The sequence below is a fragment of the Lissotriton vulgaris genome, chromosome 10 (assembly GCF_964263255.1).
Source record: "Lissotriton vulgaris chromosome 10, aLisVul1.2, whole genome shotgun sequence".
NCBI lineage: Eukaryota > Metazoa > Chordata > Amphibia > Caudata > Salamandridae > Lissotriton > Lissotriton vulgaris.
The window spans coordinates 1,050,332,301-1,050,352,316 of NC_141698.1; the positions used below are offsets into that span (position 1 = coordinate 1,050,332,301).

The window sequence follows — 20,016 nt, forward strand, 5'->3', positions numbered from 1 at the left end:
ATTCATTACTGCCGTGAGGCAGTAATGGAACCTCTCCTCTGCCGCTGAGGAGTTTTTGTCCAGAGTGAGGATCAGCTGGGTGTCATCGGCGTATGCAATTGGCTGAATATCAAAGGTGGCTATCAGAGAGAGAAGTGGTGTCATATAAAGGTTAAACAGGGTAGGGCTCAGGAAAGAACCCTGGGGGACCCCTGATGACAACCATTTCTCTACTGATTTGTAACTGCCCAGTGTGACGATATGATGCCTTTTATCTAGGAAAGATGTAACCCAGGCCAAAGCCTTGTCTTTTATTCCGCTGCATTCTAATCTGTCTCCCAGGATATCGGGCGATAGGGTGTCGAACGCCGCCGACAGGTCCAACAGAATCAGTACTGTCTTCAAACTTCTCTGACTGTTCCATGCCCTTTTGACGTCTTTTACTTAGTTTGCCTCCACCTGGAAGGACTTTTTTTTAATGCAGAACGTCTATGCGTTACTCCTGAGCCGCCCTCTTTTCTCTTGACCTTTTGTTTTAGAGCAACACCTTTATATCCAGGCTCGGCTCCATAGTATTTTAATCTTGAGGTATTTATATGTCTCTCTCGTTTCTCTCATCATCCTCCCCCTAGAATGCGGAAAGCCTTTGTGTAGTACAGGCAAAGTATAATTTTGCCTCTTGGAGCCCTCTCCATATGTGACATAAAAGTTGTTTTTGGCCTCTTGTACTGTAATTTCATACCACCAGTAGGTGGTGCCCCAAGCCTTACCACCCCTTATGAAAGTACTGACCCTCCTTCATCTACCTCACTACCTGTCAACATAAGGATGTCTGAGTTTTCCTAAACTCGAGGCAGTCTCACAAGTTGATTCCAGTCTCGATGACTGTGCTGCTTCCAACAGAGGGCCACACTGCCAGGCTGCCGCCTATGGTGCACCAGTAGTAAGGCTCCAGATATTTATTTATTTATTGTTGGGCTGTCAAAATAACTTTTTGAACAGAAACCTGTCTGAAAGGACCTATAGATTCCACTGGCTACGTTCTATTTCAGTGAGTAAGTGTGCCTGACTCCTGGAAATTCAGGTGTAAGTCAGACCCTAGTATGGTACTCGGAGAATCTACACAAATACTCAGAAAGAAGCTTTGTGACTAATATTGGCCACTCTGGTTGCCGAGTGTAGAGCGCACAATCTTCGGTACATGAGGTGGATACCCTTGTCAAGCATTGAACATTTCTTTCTGCAGACATTTTCTACTCAAACCAGTCTCCCCAGGTACAATTTTGACTCGTACGAAGTACCAAACAGTTTCCTCTTTTCGTGTAATATACATTTGATGAATTACGAGGGAGTATGGCAGTATTGTAACAAAAAGTGTGCAGAAGCCTAGCTATGATATAGGCAACGCCCCTCATGTTGCAAGGCAAGGAAACAACCTCAGGAAGCTTTAGGGTGCTTCAAAGTCAAGGCCACTAGAATTATCTGATTTGGCGGCCTCTGCGTATTCGGCATAGGTATAGATGTGCCTCATTTGCCACATAATCCATCATCCAATGGATTACCTTCTGCTTTTTACATAAAACATTGTTTCCAGTTCAAACCGATCGAAAGTTGCTAAAACCGCTGCGACACGTGTTGCAGCGCAAAGAAAGGCTCTTTGCAAAGGTCACTTCTTGCTGTATTTGTGTACTGATTAGCATTAATTTAGTTAAACCTTGGCACAAACGGTGTTAACGTGTCAAAGTGACAAAATAGTGAAGTAATACTATCACAAAATGTGCAGCATTACGCCACACAATTTTCCTCTTCTTGACGCATAATTTGATCAACTATGCAGCATAATTTGCTCCAAACCTGCCGTATAATTCCAGTGATTCAAAAAAGGGGGGTGGTGATGAACAGAGTGTCTGAATTAAGCAGACCACTCTTACCCAGTCCAAAGATCAGGGCTTGATCCATCACCGTTTTTTAGCTCACTGCACCATCCCAGCTCAGAACCTGGCTACATGCAAATTAGTCTGTTCCTGTCCCAGTGCATGATGTGAACAGGGCAAACCAAACTACCAAGCCAATTCTTATACTGGGAAGGAAACAAGCTTCCGGGGACCGGTTTCTGGCATTTCAGCCGTCGTCGGCCCGGCTTGCTTGAATCCTGATGGTGCAATGAGCAAGGGACTCACATCTGAGTATACCCTTCCACGCTTATGGTGGACAAAATGATTCAGAAAAGGGGGTGGTGATGAACAGAGTGTCTGAATTAAGCAGACCACTCTTACCCAGTCCAAAGATCAGGGCTTGATCCATCACCGTTTTTTAGCTCACTGCACCATCCCAGCTCAGAACCTGGCTACATGCAAATTAGTCTGTTCCTGTCCCAGTGCATGATGGGAACTGGGCAAACCAAACTACCAAGCCAATTCTTATACTGGGAAGGAAACAAGCTTCCGGGGACCGGTTTCTGGCATTTCAGCCGTCGTCGGCCCGGCTTGCTTGAATAATATTCCAGTGGGCCTTTTCATGGCGCTGGCACAACACTGCCGCACAGAGGCTGTAAAATAGCTTTTATTCAGTATATGGGGTGTGCTCTTTTGCTTGGAGAGCTGCAATCTCTTCACAGTATTTCTGAGTTGCTGGTGGTTTTCAAGAAGAGGGACAAATAAACAGGAGGGGAGGGGCTTTGAGTGCAGTACTGCATGCTGGGAGGGCACACGTGACTTGCAGCTCGGCAGGAGGGAGATACCAGTGTAAGGGACCAGTAGGAGGAAGGGTCAGAAAACGGTGGTTTAGGAGCTGTTTGGAGGGGGTCATTTTCTGACTGCATTTTTCGTACACTTGCATTTTTTTTTTAATAAGAGTTTTATATAGCGCAAACTACAAACTAAACCCGAGACATCGGGTATCAGAGCGCTTTACATGAGTACCAGTTTCCTTACAGACGGACCAGGGCTCGAGTCGGGGTACCACGTGGGTGGATGGTGTCCCCCCCCACTAAAATACAGTACACATGAAGTGTCTCAGCTGTATGTCACCGCTCGCTTCTTTGATGCAATGGCATCTAAGTGGTGAGCGAGGGGAGGCAATGAGTCTGATGGTGCAAGCCCCCTTTTGTGACATCACTTCCTGTCGTGACGTCAGCATCCCACCCCCACTTCTTTTTTTAGGACTTATACCCTGAGACAGACACATTAATTTGTTCAGAATCACAGGATGTTGAGCGTCCTTGCCGAGCCTCCAACCCGGTTCCCTAGCTTCGATGTCGACAGCTCTAACTGCAAGGCTACATCCTCTCCCCATGGGTTAAGCAATTTAGAGAAGCGCAAGGGTGTTGTTGTTGTAGAAGACTGAATATGGTCGGATGGAAATCGTTACAACTTTGACAACCCACTGTCCAGCAGCAGGAGCTCAAATGAACCCATGAGAACTTTCGCCTGCCAAAAACAGAACACATTCCAGAAAAGTCCTCAATCCTAGCATCTGTTTCCAAGGCTACAAGAACTGTGAGAATAACATCCACAAGTGAGAATCTCACTGATCGTCCCTGTTTCACGCAAACTTACAAATAAAAAGAAAAAAACAACAGTAAAAACAAGCATGGGCAGCGCGCACATCAAATAACCTTTACAACCCTCCCCTTAATTATTTTTAAAAAAAAGCAAAGGAAGCTAAAAAATATATCCAGGAACTAAAGCCAAACAAACATAGGGCCATAACGAAACCTGTTCGGAAGTGGCCCACTTCTTCTATTGCGTCACAACTCCCCGTCATCGATAACCACCACCGGTTCCTCAGAGTCCTGAACACTTGCTTATGTGGACCCATCACTCACAGCTCACCAGGGCCATCTTGGACCACTACACTCTAGCTGTCAGTCGCTGACACTTGCCCGCAGTGGTGGCCCTGAAGCGGAAGTCTGTGGGGATGGGGAAGGCCTGGAGGAGAGATGATGGGACCAGGCAGGGAGGTGTGGGCGTCTAAAGCAGGAAGAAGGCCTGGTATGAAGCAGTCACTCATGATGGATCTCAGAGTCGTCCAATGGCAGTCAAGCAGTCACTGGACAGACTGGACATGTGAAGAGAAAGTTGTGAAAGAGAACACAATGTGGGTGTTGATGATGGAGAGGTGATTGAAAAAGCCTACAGGAGAGTGGTTGCTACTGATGGAGATGGTGTGAAGTAAGAAAGAGAAGCACCCAAGACTGAGCCTTGGGGGGGGACCAGAATTTGCCTGCAATGGAGTGTCAAAAGGTAATCTTGCCTGGGGTGCTAATAACTTAACAATGACCCTGTTCCCTTGACGTTCTTCTCCTGTGATGTGTCCTGATTAAACAGCCAAGTTTAAACTTCTCCCAGGCTAAACAGAATATTGTACATCTTAAGTTAGAGGAAAGAGCCCATGGGTAAAACACAGGTCCTGGAGGGCGAGGGTCTGACATAAAGCCGCCCCTCCCCTTCTCCACTCCACGAGTCAGTGATAAACAACCCACTCTTAAGGATGGAAGGGACAGTTTAGCTGTTTAGGCTAATTTATACCAGAAGGGCCAGACCAGTCAATGCTGGCTTATACACAATGGGGACTTAGGGTTGCGGCCTCCTTGCGGGGTGCTTTTGGGGTGGGGAGGAGCACAAAGTGGACAGAGTGACAAAGTGAAGGGAAAGGAAGGTCTTGCGGGACAAGGAAGGTGTCACCCAAGCCTCTCATGTTTCACTTCCAAGACACACCAACACCGGGGCTTATATGTAGTCCCAAGAGTGCTGGAAGCCACACGTTTCACGTTCATCCCGGGGAGGCTGGTGCGCCTATGTCCATGTACTGACGTCAGCGCACAAGTATTCTATGTGGCGTTAAGTGAAATGCTGGAAGCACTGGCGACCTTCTCCAGTGTGGATAATTATGTGGAGCAGTAGGGTGAAACGATGCCTCAACGCTGCACACAATCCGTGATTGAGGTGGCTGGGCCTCCTGAACAGGTCTTGGCCTCTGTATTATAAATGTGGCACAGTGATGACATTGAGCTGATAGAATCTTTCACTCCACTGCAGTCTGTGCAATCTCATAAATTGATATCAGAGACCTAGTCTCAAATTTGGGGAGGATGACGGGGTTGGAGAGCAGAAATGGCAAAAAGTATGAGTAGTCATGAAATTGAACCTAACACAATGTCCTCGGGATTTAATTCACAGTATGTTAAAACTCAACCAATATGGAGTGTTTTTACTCGTGCCATGCCCTGGAAATGAGATTCTGAGATGTAAGTGGTGGTGACTGAAGACAATCTAAAAGTAAGGGCTCTAGTTTTTATGAACCAAGTGAGCCACTGACCTAAAATGCCTGCACACACCAATGTGCAACAATGTTCACAACTAAGGGCCCGATTCTGATGCGGTTAGGAAATCTTCCCGATTGAATCGGTTTGGAAATGGTTTCCGACCAACTCGGATGTGGAGTGTCCGACCGACCGAGTATGATACATCCGGATGCTTCCAGATACGATTTGGTTGGACTCCCATTGACTTCTATGGGAGCCTATGTTCTTAACCACATCGTAATCTGGCCCTCGTCGGGAAGACACGTTCCCGATCCGATTTGGAATGAGCAAACGTCGTAGGGAGGCCTTACTAACCGCATCGTAATCGGGCCCTAGGTGGGAATGCTTTCCTAACGGCATAGGAATCAGGCCCTAAATGTTGCCAAAATTCATTATTCTCCAAAGGGAACGTTATTTTGATCACATCAAACTGTGGATGATGCCCTAAAAAATATGAGAAGACAATGTATGTTCTTGAAAGGCGCTTTGCGGAAGCCCCTATGTTTCCCTAAATTCTAAGTAGAAGATCTGGATCATATATATTTTGCTGCGATAGTTATGACCCAAGTTATACATTTTATATTGTTGATATTTTGATTTGCTGATTTTAACGTCTGGTCTCTCTTGGCAGGTACTTTTTGCTGGATTTCGAATCTGGGGTGCTGCAGTACTTTGTAACGGAAGCAAGTAAAAGCCAGAAGCCGCGCGGAACCCTGCCCCTAGCCGGATCTTTAATCGCCACTGGCGATGAAGTACCAAACATGCTGGTGGTGTCGTCTCCCAATGGAGAGATGTACAAGCTCAGAGGTAGGGTCTACCACCAAATACTTTATTATACTTTTATTATACTCTGGTTCTAATGTCAAGCAACTGCTATTGAGCTACTTGGGACCTGTGGTGGCTGCTACGAAATGGGAGTGGTGGGGCATGGCGGTTACATTTTTTTACAAAATCACTTACCTGTGAATGGCCACCGCCTCTCCTCCGTTGTCTTCTCTTTATGATTTCCAGCAGCATGGTAAGACACAGGCTCCCAGACTCCCCTAAGCCAATCACAATGCTGGTGTCACCAGAATGATAGCAACGTCGTGATTGGTCTGAGCAGCCTGTTTGGCTGTTCAGGCAGTGCCTGGGACAGTTCTCCACCCGGCTATGCAACACAGGCGGGGGTGGGTGGGGGGCGGGCTAGAATGCTAAGTGCGTGTGTCTGTTTGGCCGGCCCAAGATGGCCGGCCAAACTCTCATGTGCATCAACCACTCCTCCTTGCTGTGGCCCCACCCACCCTAACCTGGCTCCATAACCCTTACTAAACATAAAATGATGATAACGTTGTGTTATCATTTTATTATCCCTTTTTTACATTGCTCAGAGAGCAGTGGGGCGACGCTCCTCCGCCTTAGTTGAGGAGCCGACGCTGCTTTGGACAGTAGAACCGCCCAATGGTATCGCATGCAGGTTCATTATTATGAAATACTAGCCAGTAATAACATGCATCCGGCTGCCTCTGATGTCACTTTACTTCGGACAGCTGAAGAAGGTGTGATGAGAATTAACACTTCCCTGAAAAACTTTAGTCATGGATGTTTTAAAATGTAATAACTGTATTTCCTTCTCGCATTCCTTTAATGTGAACTTCATCTGACAGTTTGCTTATTAACCAATAAGCAGGGCCACTGAAATTATGTGACAGTGATCGACCACACTATGTGGCAGAGTTGACTAAATCATGTGGCTAGAAAAGGCAAATTATGCAGCAGAATGTGCCACATTTTACAACAGTATTACTTCATCATTTTGACATTTTTACACATGTTAACACTGTCTGAGCAAAGGTTTCAGCTCTTTGGTTCTAGCTAAACACCGTCATGCAGTAATAAATGGCTGGAGGGTGATCAGTCAACCAAGGGCCTTCTACTGCGCAGAACACGTCACTGAATGTTTTGTAACTTTGGATCCATTTGGCTAGGAACAATTTATTTTTATTAAAATGTGCAAATTAAGCAGCAGATTGTGGAGTAGTAGAATTAGTGGCAAATCTAGCAAATCCATATTTATGCATAAAACTCTGCAGCCACAGAATCACAAAATTCCAATTGGCCTGATTCTAAGTAAACATTACTTTATAGACTACTTGTCTTTTTTTTATTCCACGAAAGGATGTACCAGGCTATTCCTCCATATACCCTCCTGTTGTGAAGTGAAGAGGGTGAGAGTGGGGGGGTCAGGGTGTTTGAAAGTGGAACAGAGCCGGAGACTGCCAAATCCCTACAGGGGCCACCACACCCATATGTATCCATTCTCAGAGGATTATTATATTAAGGATGTATATTGGCGTGGTGGCCCCTGGGGTTTGGTGGCCCTGTGCAGGTGCACAGCTTGCACATGCCTAAGGCCGCCCCTTGGGGGCGGACTTTGCTGTGCTCAGGTCCTGGAAGGCTCCAGCTCATGGGACTAGATTGTATCCCCCAGACTGACCTATGTATCTGTCCCCATTTGAGAAGAGCCCACATCGAGGAAAACAGGGGGGAATTGCAAAATAACCAGGTGCAAACTACAGGATAAAACAAGAACAGCCGTCTATAATAGGCGCAGATAAAATCAAGTAAACATACATTGAGGAGTTGATCACTTAGTAAATGCCAAATGAAAACAGAGGCCAATGGCAGGATTTGGAGTAGACCGTCGCAAAGTATCTGTCAAAAAATGTCTAACAGCCATATTGTGAGTAGAATTAATGATGTACTTTCACCTAGTGGAGGCACCCCTTCCTCTGCCATTGGGTTCTCTGTGATGCTGCATGGGCCTGTTAAAGATTGTGTGGGAAATTCCACCCCACCTACAGTGTCATGATTCATATTTTGTATCATTTTTGGCAGAGGTAACTCTGGCCCTATGCACAATCTTTAAGAGTGAAAATATTAAGAACTAACATTCAGCTCTGCTCACTTTTGTACGCTGTCATGGCTGCCAGCTCTCATCACACACTGGTACGATGGTCTCGCCTCGTGGCACTCCGCACCTATATTCCCTTGAGTCTGATCTCCTGGAATGGAGATATTGAATTCCATCGTCATCAGGGTATGCATCATGCTCAAATGTGACTTGGAAAGTCCTGTAGTCCGCGTTCTCCCAGTGACACTCCTCATCACACAGCTTAGACATCACACTAACACCCCAATCTACACTCTTCATGTAACCTCTGCATGAAAGTACTTCTTGAACCTACTGAGGGTCCAATGATGTCTACTCTTTTTAATCATCAGATGGGGTCTCAATCTTGCCCTTGTCCTCTTGCCATCAGTTCAGAGTGTCTCTGCTACCCAAAAGTGATCTCTTGTTCTGGCGTTTGGAGAGACAGATGGACATTTTCACACAATGGTCAGACAGTGATGAAGGCTGGCAGGATATTCTGTTGTTTTGATTTGTATAGCACACTAATCACCCGAGAGGGTATCTAGCCGCTTGGGCAGGAGTGTAGGTGTGCGGTTCCCTAGGTGCTTATTCAAAGAGCCAGGTCGTTAGCTTCTTGCAGACCTCAAGAAGCGAGGAGGAGGCTCTGATGTGTTGAGGGAGGTTGTTCCAATTCTTGGCTGCAATGTAGGAGAAAGAGCAACCTCCAGTTTTGCTTTTGCGGATGCAGGGAATGTGTGTGAGTGAGAGTGAGGCAGAGCGTAGGTGTCTGGTGGGTTGGTAAAAGTGTATGTTTCTGTTCAGGTATTCTGGTCCTGTGTTGTGTAGGGCTTTGTATGTGTGCATGAGAAGTTTGAATTGGCCGCGCATGTGAATGGGATTGGACTAAGACAGAAAATTGGCCTGGGCACCAAAAAAGTTCCCCACATTTGTAAATCAGGACCGTTCTGAATTTGTAAAGACACGCTGTTTAGATGTTTTGCAAGGTATGGGGGACTGCATGCACTCTTTCTGGTAATATCAAGGAAATCTAAAGTAAAAATCGACCAACCAGACTATAAAATAGGCCCGAAAGCAGAAAATAAAATGGCTGTCACACTGACCTGTCAGAGGCCTTACTGGTACTACCTGATTACCCTTTAGACCGGTCCAACCCTGGAAACTGGGTCTTGACATGTGCCCTGATAAGAGGATCTACACAATTCAATCATGCGCAGCCTGGGCCTGCCTGCCCATGTCATCTACAGTGACACCAGGCTAAGGGGTCGAATTAGGATGGCGGTGAAATTACGAAGGGTGAGGAAACATGCTTTTCCGCGGCGGATTTTCTGCCGTGGAAAAGCATGTGGACCTTTGCTTCTGGGGGCCCATTGCGTGCCCCCAGGGTGTTGGGGGTGGGAGGGTGCACATGGGGGGTACCTATGGTACCCCCCTGCATATGCATGCACAAAGTGGCAGGCACCGCGCTGTGCCTGCCGCTTTGTGCATGCATATGCAAAGCACGCAATTTTAACCTTGCGGCAGGCGCTGCTTAAAGCAGCACCCGCCGCAAGGTTACAGATACGGGATGTGACCGCCAGGGTAGCGGTCACATCCTAATTTGGAAGGAGGGACCGCCGCTGCCCCTGCGGATGGTCCCTCCACCCCGGGGGTGGCGGACGGACGCAGGTCCGTCCGCCATCCTAATGAGGCCCATAGTTAGGAGCAGTGGCGGGTTCTCCAATAAGGCGGAGGAGCGACGTCCCACTGCCTTCAGGCAGGAAAAGAAAGGAAAAAATAAAATGATAGCGTAATGTTATAATTTCATTTTTTCCTTCTGCTGCAACAGCTTGTTTGAGGGGCGGGGCAGGGCTGAACAGCAGGGTAGGAGGGTACAACTCTCCTAAGTCCGCAATGACTTTTGTCAGCCCTCTCGGGCTGCTTAAAACATGCACACTTTCCCTGTTCTCCATGCAGACTGCATTACAGCCTGCATGGAGAACATGCCCACCCCTACAGCCCCTGGTGCTTTGTCACAGCGTGCAGACCAAATGCAATGCTACATTGCAACTTTGTGATTGGTTAGGGGAGCCTGTGTGCCGGGTGCTTCCTGTTCCTGGAAGAGAAGAGCAGGAGCAGAGACGCGCGGGTCCCGTTCGGAAGGTAATTAAAAAAAAATAGTTTTGACTCGCGTGCCTCAACTCCTACAGCCTCCCTCCACCCACCACTTGAGAGTCAGGTAAAATTAACGGAACAGTAAAAAGTGCATTGTGCTTACTTTGCTTTGGCTACTGCATGATGCTTTTTCTCACATTAATCACATTCAAAATGAAAAGGGCAACATTATAAATCACAGAAGGTTCACTTAATGTCAAAATAAATTTCATAGCTGCTTTATGTAATGTAATAATCTGAGCAATAAACATAGATTTAAGAATATAAAAGAACTGAGATTCTGGTAAAATTTATAGAACAATAAAAAGCGCAATGTGCTTTGCTTACTTTGGCCATCGCAGAAAACCATGTCTGAAGGGCAAGACTTCATGTTTAGAGAGGCAACTAGATTATGCACAATGCAACATCTCAGTCTTACCAGCACAAAACGATGCTGCATGTTTGTCACATGTAGTAAGTATTTATTCTCTCCCCTCTCTAGTTCCAAGGACTTATAAAAGACTACACTTGCTTATCCAGTCTATCCTGTAAAAAAGGTGTCCTTTATCCTGCTCTGGTTAATGATATTACCTGGGTGGGATCTGACCAAATAGATAGATTAAACAGCCTACCAAGGAAGAATTAATGTAAGAAAGCCAAGGAATGCTTAAGACATTATCCAAGGCTAGCCAGTCTGAAATAATAGTTCTTCTTTTGCCCATAAAGAAACCCATATTATCAAAGGTCTAACCAGAAGGAAATCAACTAGAAACTGCAGGCCACACTCCTGATGGACAATCGTATTTGAAACAGAAGAAGGTTAACATAAAAGCCATCCTAAAAACTATTTTCTTCTATTTGTAGAGCAGTACCATTAGCAAACCCCAAAAGCCTGCCCCATATGAGGCAGTAGTCACTCCTTTTGCTTTGTATATTGCAACCATTTCCTTACCCAATTTGGAGGAAAACATAAAAATCCCAGATGAGACCCTACTCATTTTGGCACTGATATTCAATATGTGTTGTGTCCAGGAACCATTACCAGCAAATAAAATACCCAGATAAAAAAAGAATTCACCAAACAATTGGGTTCAATCAAAAAATTCTGCATGGCTTCCACTTTAGGCCACAGACCATGGTGAATGCTTTAGGTTTATTAATTACCATTTTCTTAGAGGCCATGAATTCTCCAAAGGCGCTAATCAATCTCTGCAGGCCCACCTGTGTTCTCGATAGAAGTACAGCATCATCAGCTTATAACGCTAGTGGTATAAGGCATCCTGTGACCTGAGGAACGTCGACTTGCAGAGACTGTAGGTGGCTATGCACTCCATTCATATAAAGAGAAAATAACAATGGGGCTAGCACTCAGCCTTCCGAAATTCAATGCACCACTTTAAATTTGGTTGTACATTCGCCTTGGGAGCCAAAGCGAACTTGGCTAGATAAATTCTCATAGAGGTGGGAAAGAAACCCAATAATTGGCCTGGGTTCGCCTAGGGAGATCAATGTTGACCAAAGTAAATTATGGTCAATAAATCAAAGGCGCTAATTAAATTATCAGAACAAGGATATAGGGCGTCCCCTTTAGCCCTAGTGTATTTCCAGATGAAGAGCTCCAAATGAACACATTGTCTGACAGTCCCAGCTGTTTCCTAAAACCAAACTGTACTGGGGACAGAATAGATTGCTTGTGTGCACATTCCTCCAACCTTGTCAATACAACTGTACTCTTTACTTTCATTGACGAGTCCGGGAGAGAACAAGGGCAATAGTTTTTAGGATCTGCTTTATCCCCCTTTTTATATATGGGTATGATAGTAGATGTTCCCCAAGAAGGTGGAATCGTATCTACCGCACCTGCATTAAATAACCTCGTTAGGATAGGCCCACAGAGTTCCGGAGCAGATTTAAAAACTTTAACGGGTACCCCATCTGGTCCAGGGGCCGGTCCCCTAGCACTGTCCTGTAGAGCCAGCGTGACTTCTTCCTTAGTGATATCCTACGGAATGGGTCCAAATTCATACAACTCCCCAAAAAACCCTGTGACATCCCCACCACTCTGTTTAAAAATTCCAGAAAAATGTGTCACCCATCTGTCACGGAACAAAAGAACAGAGCTCAGGACTATCGTCATTTTTCAAAAATGGTGCGTTCCCTGTGCCCCTGAACAACTTGGTGCTTTTGTTTTCTGCGGCAAAAGCAAGATTTTCCCATGCTTCGGTCTGGAGTGTTTTTTTCTTGTGGCCGGGCCTGTTTATAATGAATGCACTGGAACTGAATAACCAAGGTGTCCCATGGGGAACTACATGGAGCATATTTGAGGGGCCAAAAAGTTTTAGTGCAGTCATTATCAAACCATCCCATTCTGTTTTTCCGTGGTGTAGTTGGGTAATGGCTTCAAAAAAACACAAGAAGGGGTCCCTGGTTTATAAAATAATAAGTAGAAGAAAGCAGGGTAAACCACAATAGAGAACAACAAAAACTACTCCATAATCATCCTTTTTAAACAAGGTAATACATCCAAAAATATACACATCCCATAGACCAATTAATTGTCAAAATGTGTTAACAAAAAGATACATTTCATATAAATCACTTCATTTTCAGATATCACAAATGTTTATAAAAATATGATAAATATTTCAACATGAAGAGTCCCACAAAAGTATAAATGAGGAACAATGAACTACATTATACACAGCGACAGAGGAGAAAAAAAGTTAGCAATACAAACAAAAAAATGGTAAGAACTGCACAAAACATCATATGAACACAATATGACCTACATACACATATATAATACACACTGATTAATACAAACTACAAAGAAGACAGAAATGCACGTGTCTGAAAATGAAGTGATTTATATGAAATGTATCTTTTTGAGAATACATTTTGATAATTAATTGGTCTATGGGATGTGTATATTTTTGGATTTATTACCTTGTTTAAAAAGCAATATTAGGGAGTAGTTTTTTTGTTGTTCTTTATTGTAGTTGGGTAATTGGTCAGAAGTGATTTTATGGAACTGATAATGTGATTCAAATTTGTGACCAACATATTTGGTATAACAACTTTCTTGAAACAATAATTAATTTCCATGAAATTAGTTGCTACTAGTTACCATAAAATGTCACTAGGATCAATGCCCGCCCACTTAATTCTTACACCATTGGTCCTATCTGGAATAATGCTGTTCACTATAGGAAATGAGTCGCACCGCTTACCCCAAAAACGAAATGCTAATGAAATGGAGTCATGACCAGCAGCAAATTTCAGTTGGGACATGTGCTTTGTACAGAAGATATGTTAGTGCACAACTTTGACACTGGGTGAGGCCAATTGTCATCATACTTGTTTGAAATCACCCGCTCCTCATCTCTCAATGACGTCAATCAATCAATCAATGACATTTATAGAGCGCACTACCTACCCGTAGGGTCTCAAGGTGCTTGGGGGAGGGGGGTGCCGTTACTGCTCGAACAGCCAGGTCTTGAGCTTCTTCCTGAAGGAGAGGTGGTCTTGGGTCAGGCGCAGGTCGGCCGGGAGGGAGTTCCAGGTCTTGGCAGCCAGGTAGGAGAAGGACCTTCCTCCTGTTGTGGCTCTGCGGATGCGTGGAACGGCCGCGAGGGCGTGGCTGGCAGATCGGAGGTGGCGTTTGGGAGCGTAGAAGTTGATTCGGTTGTTGAGGTAGCTCGGGCCTTGATCGTGTAGGGCTTTGTGTGCGTGGGTGAGGAGCCGGAAGGTGATTCTTTTGTTGACGGGGAGCCAGTGCAGGTCTCTCAGGTGTCCGGAGATGTGGCTGTTCCGTGGGATGTCAAGGATGAGTCTGGCTGAGGCGTTCTGGATCCGCTGGAGTCTCTTCTGGAGCTTGGCGGTGGTTCCGGCGTAGAGTGCGTTGCCGTAGTCCAGTCGGCTGGTGACGAGGGCCTGGGTGACGGTCTTCCTGGTCTCCGTGGGGATCCACCAGAAGATCTTCCGAAGCATGCGCAGGATGTTGAAGCACGACGAGGAGACGGCGTTGACTTGCCTGGTCATGGAGAGGGAGGAGTCCAGGATGAAGCCCAGGTTGCGTGCGTGGTTCGTCAGTTTGGGTGCGGTGCCCAGGGCGGGGGGCCACCAGGAGTCGTCCCAGGCGGAGGGCGAGGAGCCCAGGATGAGGACCTCCGTCTTGTCTGAGTTCAGTTTCAGGCGGCTCGTCGTCATCCACTCGGCTACCTCTTTCATCCCTTCGTGCAGGTTGGCTCTGGCGGCGGCTGGGTCGTTGGTCAGGGAGAGGATCAGCTGGGTGTCGTCGGCGTAGGAGATTATGTTGAGGTTGTGTTGGCGTGCGATGGCCGCGAGGGGGCTCATGTAGACGTTGAAGAGGGTAGGGCTCAGCGAGGATCGTTGAGGGACGCCGCAGATGACTTCGGTGGCCTCTGACTTGTACGGTGGTAGGCGGACTCTCTGTGTTCTTCCGTCGAGGAAGGAGATGATCCATTCCAGTGCCTTCTCCTGGATTCCGACGTTGCTGAGGCGCTGCACTAAGGTGCGGTGGCAGACCGTGTCGAAAGCCGCGGAGAGGTCTAGGAGGATGAGGGCCGCTGTTTCTCCGTTGTCCATCAGGGCTCGGATGTCGTCGGTGGCGGCGATGAGGGCGGTCTCGGTGCTGTGGTTGGCACGGAAGCCGGACTGCGATGGGTCGAGGGATCCATTCGTCTCGAGGAAGGCGGCCAGCTGTTTGTTGACGGTCTTCTCGATGACTTTGGCTGGAAACGGGAGTAGTGAGATGGGGCGGTAATTCTTGAGTTCGGTGGGGTCTGCCGTAGGTTTCTTGAGTAGAGCGCTGAGTTCGGCGTGCTTCCAGCTCTCGGGGAAGGTGGCGGTGTCGAATGAGGTGTTGATAATGTCCCGCAGGTGGGGTGCGATGACAGCGTCGGCTTTGTTGAAGACGTGGTGGGGGCAGGGGTCGGTCGGAGATCCGGAGTGGACGGAGTTCATCATGCGGACGGTGTCGTCGGTGCTGATCGGGGTCCAGGCTCGGAGGGTGGTGGTGGGCGGCGTTGCTGTGGTCTTGGCGTGGGTCGGATGGGTGCTGAAGCTGTTGTGTATGTCCGCGATCTTGTTGTGGAAGTAGGAGGCGAGGGAGTTGCAGAGGTCTTGCGATGGGGTGATGTCGTTGTTTCCGGCGTTGGGGTTGGAGAGCTCTTTCACGATGTTGAAGAGTTCCTTGCAGTTGTGTGCGTTGTTGTCCAGTCGGTTCTTGAAAGCTGTTTTCTTGGCGGTGCGGATCAGTTGGTGGTGTTTCCGGGTGGCGAGCTTGAGGGTGGTCCTGTTGTCCGGTGTGGGTTCCTTTCTCCAGACATTCTCGAGGGCTCGGCAGTTCTTCTTGGAGCTCTTGAGTTCGTCGGTGAACCATGGGGCTTTCTTACTGCCGGGTCTGCTGGGCGGGGTCTTCAGAGGGGCGAGTTCGTCCGCGCAGTTGCTGATCCACTTCGTGAGGTTGTCGGCGGCCTGGCTGGGGTTCGCTGAGCTGGCCGGAGGGTGCTGGCTCAGGGAAGCGGCGAGCTGGTCGGCTGTGATCTTGTTCCAGCTTCTTCGAGCAACCTGTTGCTGGTGGTGGTGGATCGTCGTTCTTCTGAAGGTGAAGTGGACGCATCTGTGGTCCGTCCAGTGGAGTTCTGTGGCATGGCTGAAAGCGATGTCTTTGCTGGATGAGAAGATGGCGTCGAGTGTGTGTCCGGCGAGGTGGGTGGGGGTGCTCACCAGTTGCTTGAGTCCAAGGTTGGCGAGGTTGTCGAGCAGGGTGCTGGTGTTGCAGTCGTTGTTGTTCTCCAGGTGGAAGTTGAAGTCCCCCAGGAGGATGTAGTCAGCGGAGGGGAGGGCATGCGGGCTGACGAAGTCGGCGATGTCCTCGCTGAATTGAGTGCGTGGTCCCGGAGCTCGGTAGATCAGGGTGCCTCTGAGGGTGGTCTTCGGGTCGGTGTGGATCTGGAAATGCAGGTGTTCGGCGGAGGGTGGGGTGTTGTCGGTGCTGGTTGAGATACGGATGGTGTTCCTGTGGATGATGGCGATGCCTCCTCCCACCTGGTTGGCGTTGCGGTCTCTCCGGGTGATCTTGTAGCCCTCTGGGATGGCGATGGCGATGTCGGGCGCTGAGGAGGCGTTCATCCAGGTCTCCGTGAGGAAGGCAACGTCAGGTGCTGTGGTGTCGAGGAGGTTCCAGAGTTCGATGGCGTGTCTGTGGACGGAGCGGGTGTTGAGCAGGATGCACTTGAGGTGGTTGCTGCTGGTGTTCGGCTTGGCGGGTGCTGGTGCCGGGCAGGTCCGGATGCAGGTGAACTTGCAGGCGTGGCAGCTGAAGGGTCCGTGGGTGCGTCGTGGGGTGGCTCGGTAGCATCCTGGGATTCGGCCGGTGTTGAGTGCGATGAGTGTTGCGGCGTCGTAGGCCAGGGGTCCTGGCACTGGGCGCGGTCCAGGCGCGGACGGGCGTAGACGGGCTTACCTTTGGCGCGCCTTCGGCGCACAATCGGCGCGCCCGCTGAGCGTGACCGCTGCGCGTTCGCACGGTCGCCATATATGGCGAAGTGCGCGGGGGGGCGGAGCAGCTGGGAGGCGGGAGCGGGGAGGGGTGTTGTCGGTGCTGGTCGACATACGGATGGTCATCTTACACTGCAGCATCCTAGGTGTATGCCGGGAAGCAGGACCCAGTGTAGAATCATGTCAGAAACCAAGACCATTGAGAATACGTTGGATAAAAGAGCTCAGTGATGTTACTTTAAAAACAACCTACGTGTGACCAGATAAATGTGTCTTGAAAAAAATGTGTTGCACACAAATAAATACCCATTAATCTCTCTAAAACCGTATTAGGCAATTAAGATGGGAGATCATTGTATATAGTTCAAATGTATGGGTATTGAAAAGTAGCACCCATTACCCAGTGAGAACTTTTAATTAAAATTATGTGGTGTTTCCATAGTGAGAGGTCTGACCCTACATTGCACCTCTGACACTCTGAATGCTAATTTAATCTCAAATTGACATGTTACTCACCCCACAGATGGTAAGTCCTGGACTAGACTTAATTGCTGTGAAAATGAGAGCCTACGCATATGCTCATTCTTTTAATTAAATTAAGTGTTTACTTATGATGGGGCTGTGTGGGAAATGACCCACTGGGTTACAATCTTTCTGTGTGATGCAGCCCTCCTGTCCCCACCTTGAAAGGACCCCTGGGCCAGCAGATGACCACTGAACCAGTCCCTTTCTCCTCTCTCACGTGTTACAGGTAATGGACAGTCATTAGTCGAGTAATGTAAAGCCCCAGGGTATAGAAAGGCGCGTTCTTAAGCTCTCTGCCTCAGCCTAGGTGCTGTCTGGTGATGGCTATAGATTATGTTACACAAATATCCTACATTTCCCCTCTGAACTTCTAGTTGCCTCTCAGGTTCTGTCGAAATCAGGCAAATGAGCCTCCTCCAATTCTTGGCTACAGCGTCGGTGGCTTTTAAAATAGGTTTCTTAGCCCTTTTCTTATGATGGATGGATGTCAGCCAATGATGTAAAATCCTTTTTCAATGAGGATACAATGCAACAAATGCAAACAGTCGCTTAGGTGCTAAATTCAAAATACATACTCCTTTAATTTTGCTAACCTGATGTCACCTCTCCTAACACTATCTCATGCTTTACCAAATTTAAACAGTTCTATCACTTTCAAATCTGGTAATCAGCATTCTAATTTCTTACTGAATAAAACAGTGAGCGCAGAGTTGAGATATGACATTAGGTTCCAGTTTTTTTTTTGTTTTAGAGAGTTTTATATAGCGCTGGCAGGACCCGGGGGTATCAGAGCGCTTTACAACAAGTTCAAAGGTATGAAGAAAAACAGACAAACAGAACAAAATGGAGAGCCGTTAGGAGGCAGGTGTACCGCTAATTCTAAATTCACAATACGCAAAATAGCAGTGTGGCTCTACGTAACAGACTCAGAATTCCACCTGCAGTTTCCCTTGCCTAACCCAGCTTAGTAGAAATTTTAAAAGACTGAGAAGGGGTCAAACAGTAAAGTGAATTAGTCCTTTTTAAGTGTAAAAACACCCTGTTTTTATTCTTGGCATCATTACATTTTACCATAAATTATCCTTGGATAAAAATTGCAGGCTAATAAACTTCCAATGATTTCCATAGCCAAAATGACTTTGTCAAGAATAAAGAAACCGGAGTGATCAAAGGAACAATAGCTGATTTAATGAGCCATTTATAGTTTGACTGTGTGTACCTGGGTGAGCTTGCCAGGAGCATATGCTTGTTTCAAAGATTAAACCATGCCGTGTAAGTACACTCGACAAAATGGTATCAAACTGTAGACTTGTGGATTTCACTTTGTATTAATTGGGTATTACTGGTGTTGTACCAGTTAATATTCTACAAAATGCAGTTGGTGAATCCCTTCTCATATCTTCTGTACATTTTTGCATCTACTATAGATTGTTATGCTGGTTGCCTTGTATATTCATTGCAGTTTGTTTTTAGGTAAACACCACAATATTTACTTCAGAATTATTAGCGCAAAACAGTGGCGGCTGCTAACAAAAGTAAACTGGTGGGGCAAATATTTCACCCACTGACAGGCACTGATAAAAAAAAACAGCAGTGCCATTCGGCTCAAAGTCAATGCTCTCCATTGTGGTTTGTTTTAAACAGTACTTATAATGGGCTATGATTGAGAGCTCTGGCGTTGAGGCTGAAGGCGCGGTGTGAGTTTCTCACAGTGCCTGTCAGTGAATTAAATTAACTTTAAATAAAAAATAAAGAGTTTACTTACCCACGGTTATGGTGCTCATCTCCGTCTCGACAGTGCATGGCTCCAGCACAGGCCCCCAGAGCCTCAGCCAACTCCACTCCACCAATCCAAACGCTGCTTGCATACTGCTGACAATGGTAGACAGCGTGAGAGAAGGATCAGGACTGGCAGGAGCAGGCTTGCTCGACGCTCACTCAGGCACTGGGGGCCTGTGCCTTCTCTCCACCCAGCTGTCTAAGCAGTGGCGGCTCCTCCGCTGTGGCAGAGGAGCGTCGCCTAACTACTTTTGAGCAGTGGAAAGGAAAGGAAATATAAAATGATAATAACTTAGAGTCATCATTTTATGTTTCCTTTGCGGGCGGGTAGGCGGGTCTGCTCTGCTTACGGAGCAGGGCAGGGGAGGAGTGCTTTGCCCACTCCTAAGTGCGCAATGGCTGTTTGGTCGATCCTCTCTGGCTGCCCAAATCAGTCATGCGCATTTTCCCCGTTCTCCATGCAGGCTGCATTACAGCCTCTATGGAGAACAAGCCCAGGTCCCCATTCCCTGGTTGAGCGTCGAACCGGGACGCTCAAAAACAACCACAACGCTGCATTGCAGTGTTGTGATTAGTCGGGTAACCTGGCTGTTTTTCCTGGCTTCCTGCCCCACGAGAGCAGGAGAAAGGAGCAGAGACGCTGGACCCCGTGGCGAGGTAGGTGTATAATATTTTGTTTTTTTTGTTTTACATTTGCGCAACCTCGCCCCTCCCCACGAGTCATGCCGGCTGCCACTGTGTCTGACAGCTCAGGTTGTAGAGGTTTCAAGTGTGCATGCCACTTTGGTCTTCACAAGACAGACAGCCTAAGTGACATGCACACTTTAAATTGAAGTGCACACCAATCCTCCCTGCTGCC

At 47.3% G+C, this 20,016-nt stretch overlaps 1 protein-coding gene across 2 annotated transcripts in view; it reads left to right on the top strand.

Moving 5' to 3' along the window:
* The window catches only part of OSBPL10 (oxysterol binding protein like 10), a 789,797-nt gene that overhangs the window by 321,010 nt on the left and 448,771 nt on the right, over positions 1–20,016 (top strand). For both annotated transcript variants that reach the window (XM_086942107.1, XM_086942108.1), the window contains one exon: positions 5,916–6,091. In XM_086942107.1, coding sequence (XP_086798233.1) covers positions 5,916–6,091 — 176 coding nt within the window. The remainder of the gene's footprint in view (positions 1–5,915; positions 6,092–20,016) is intronic.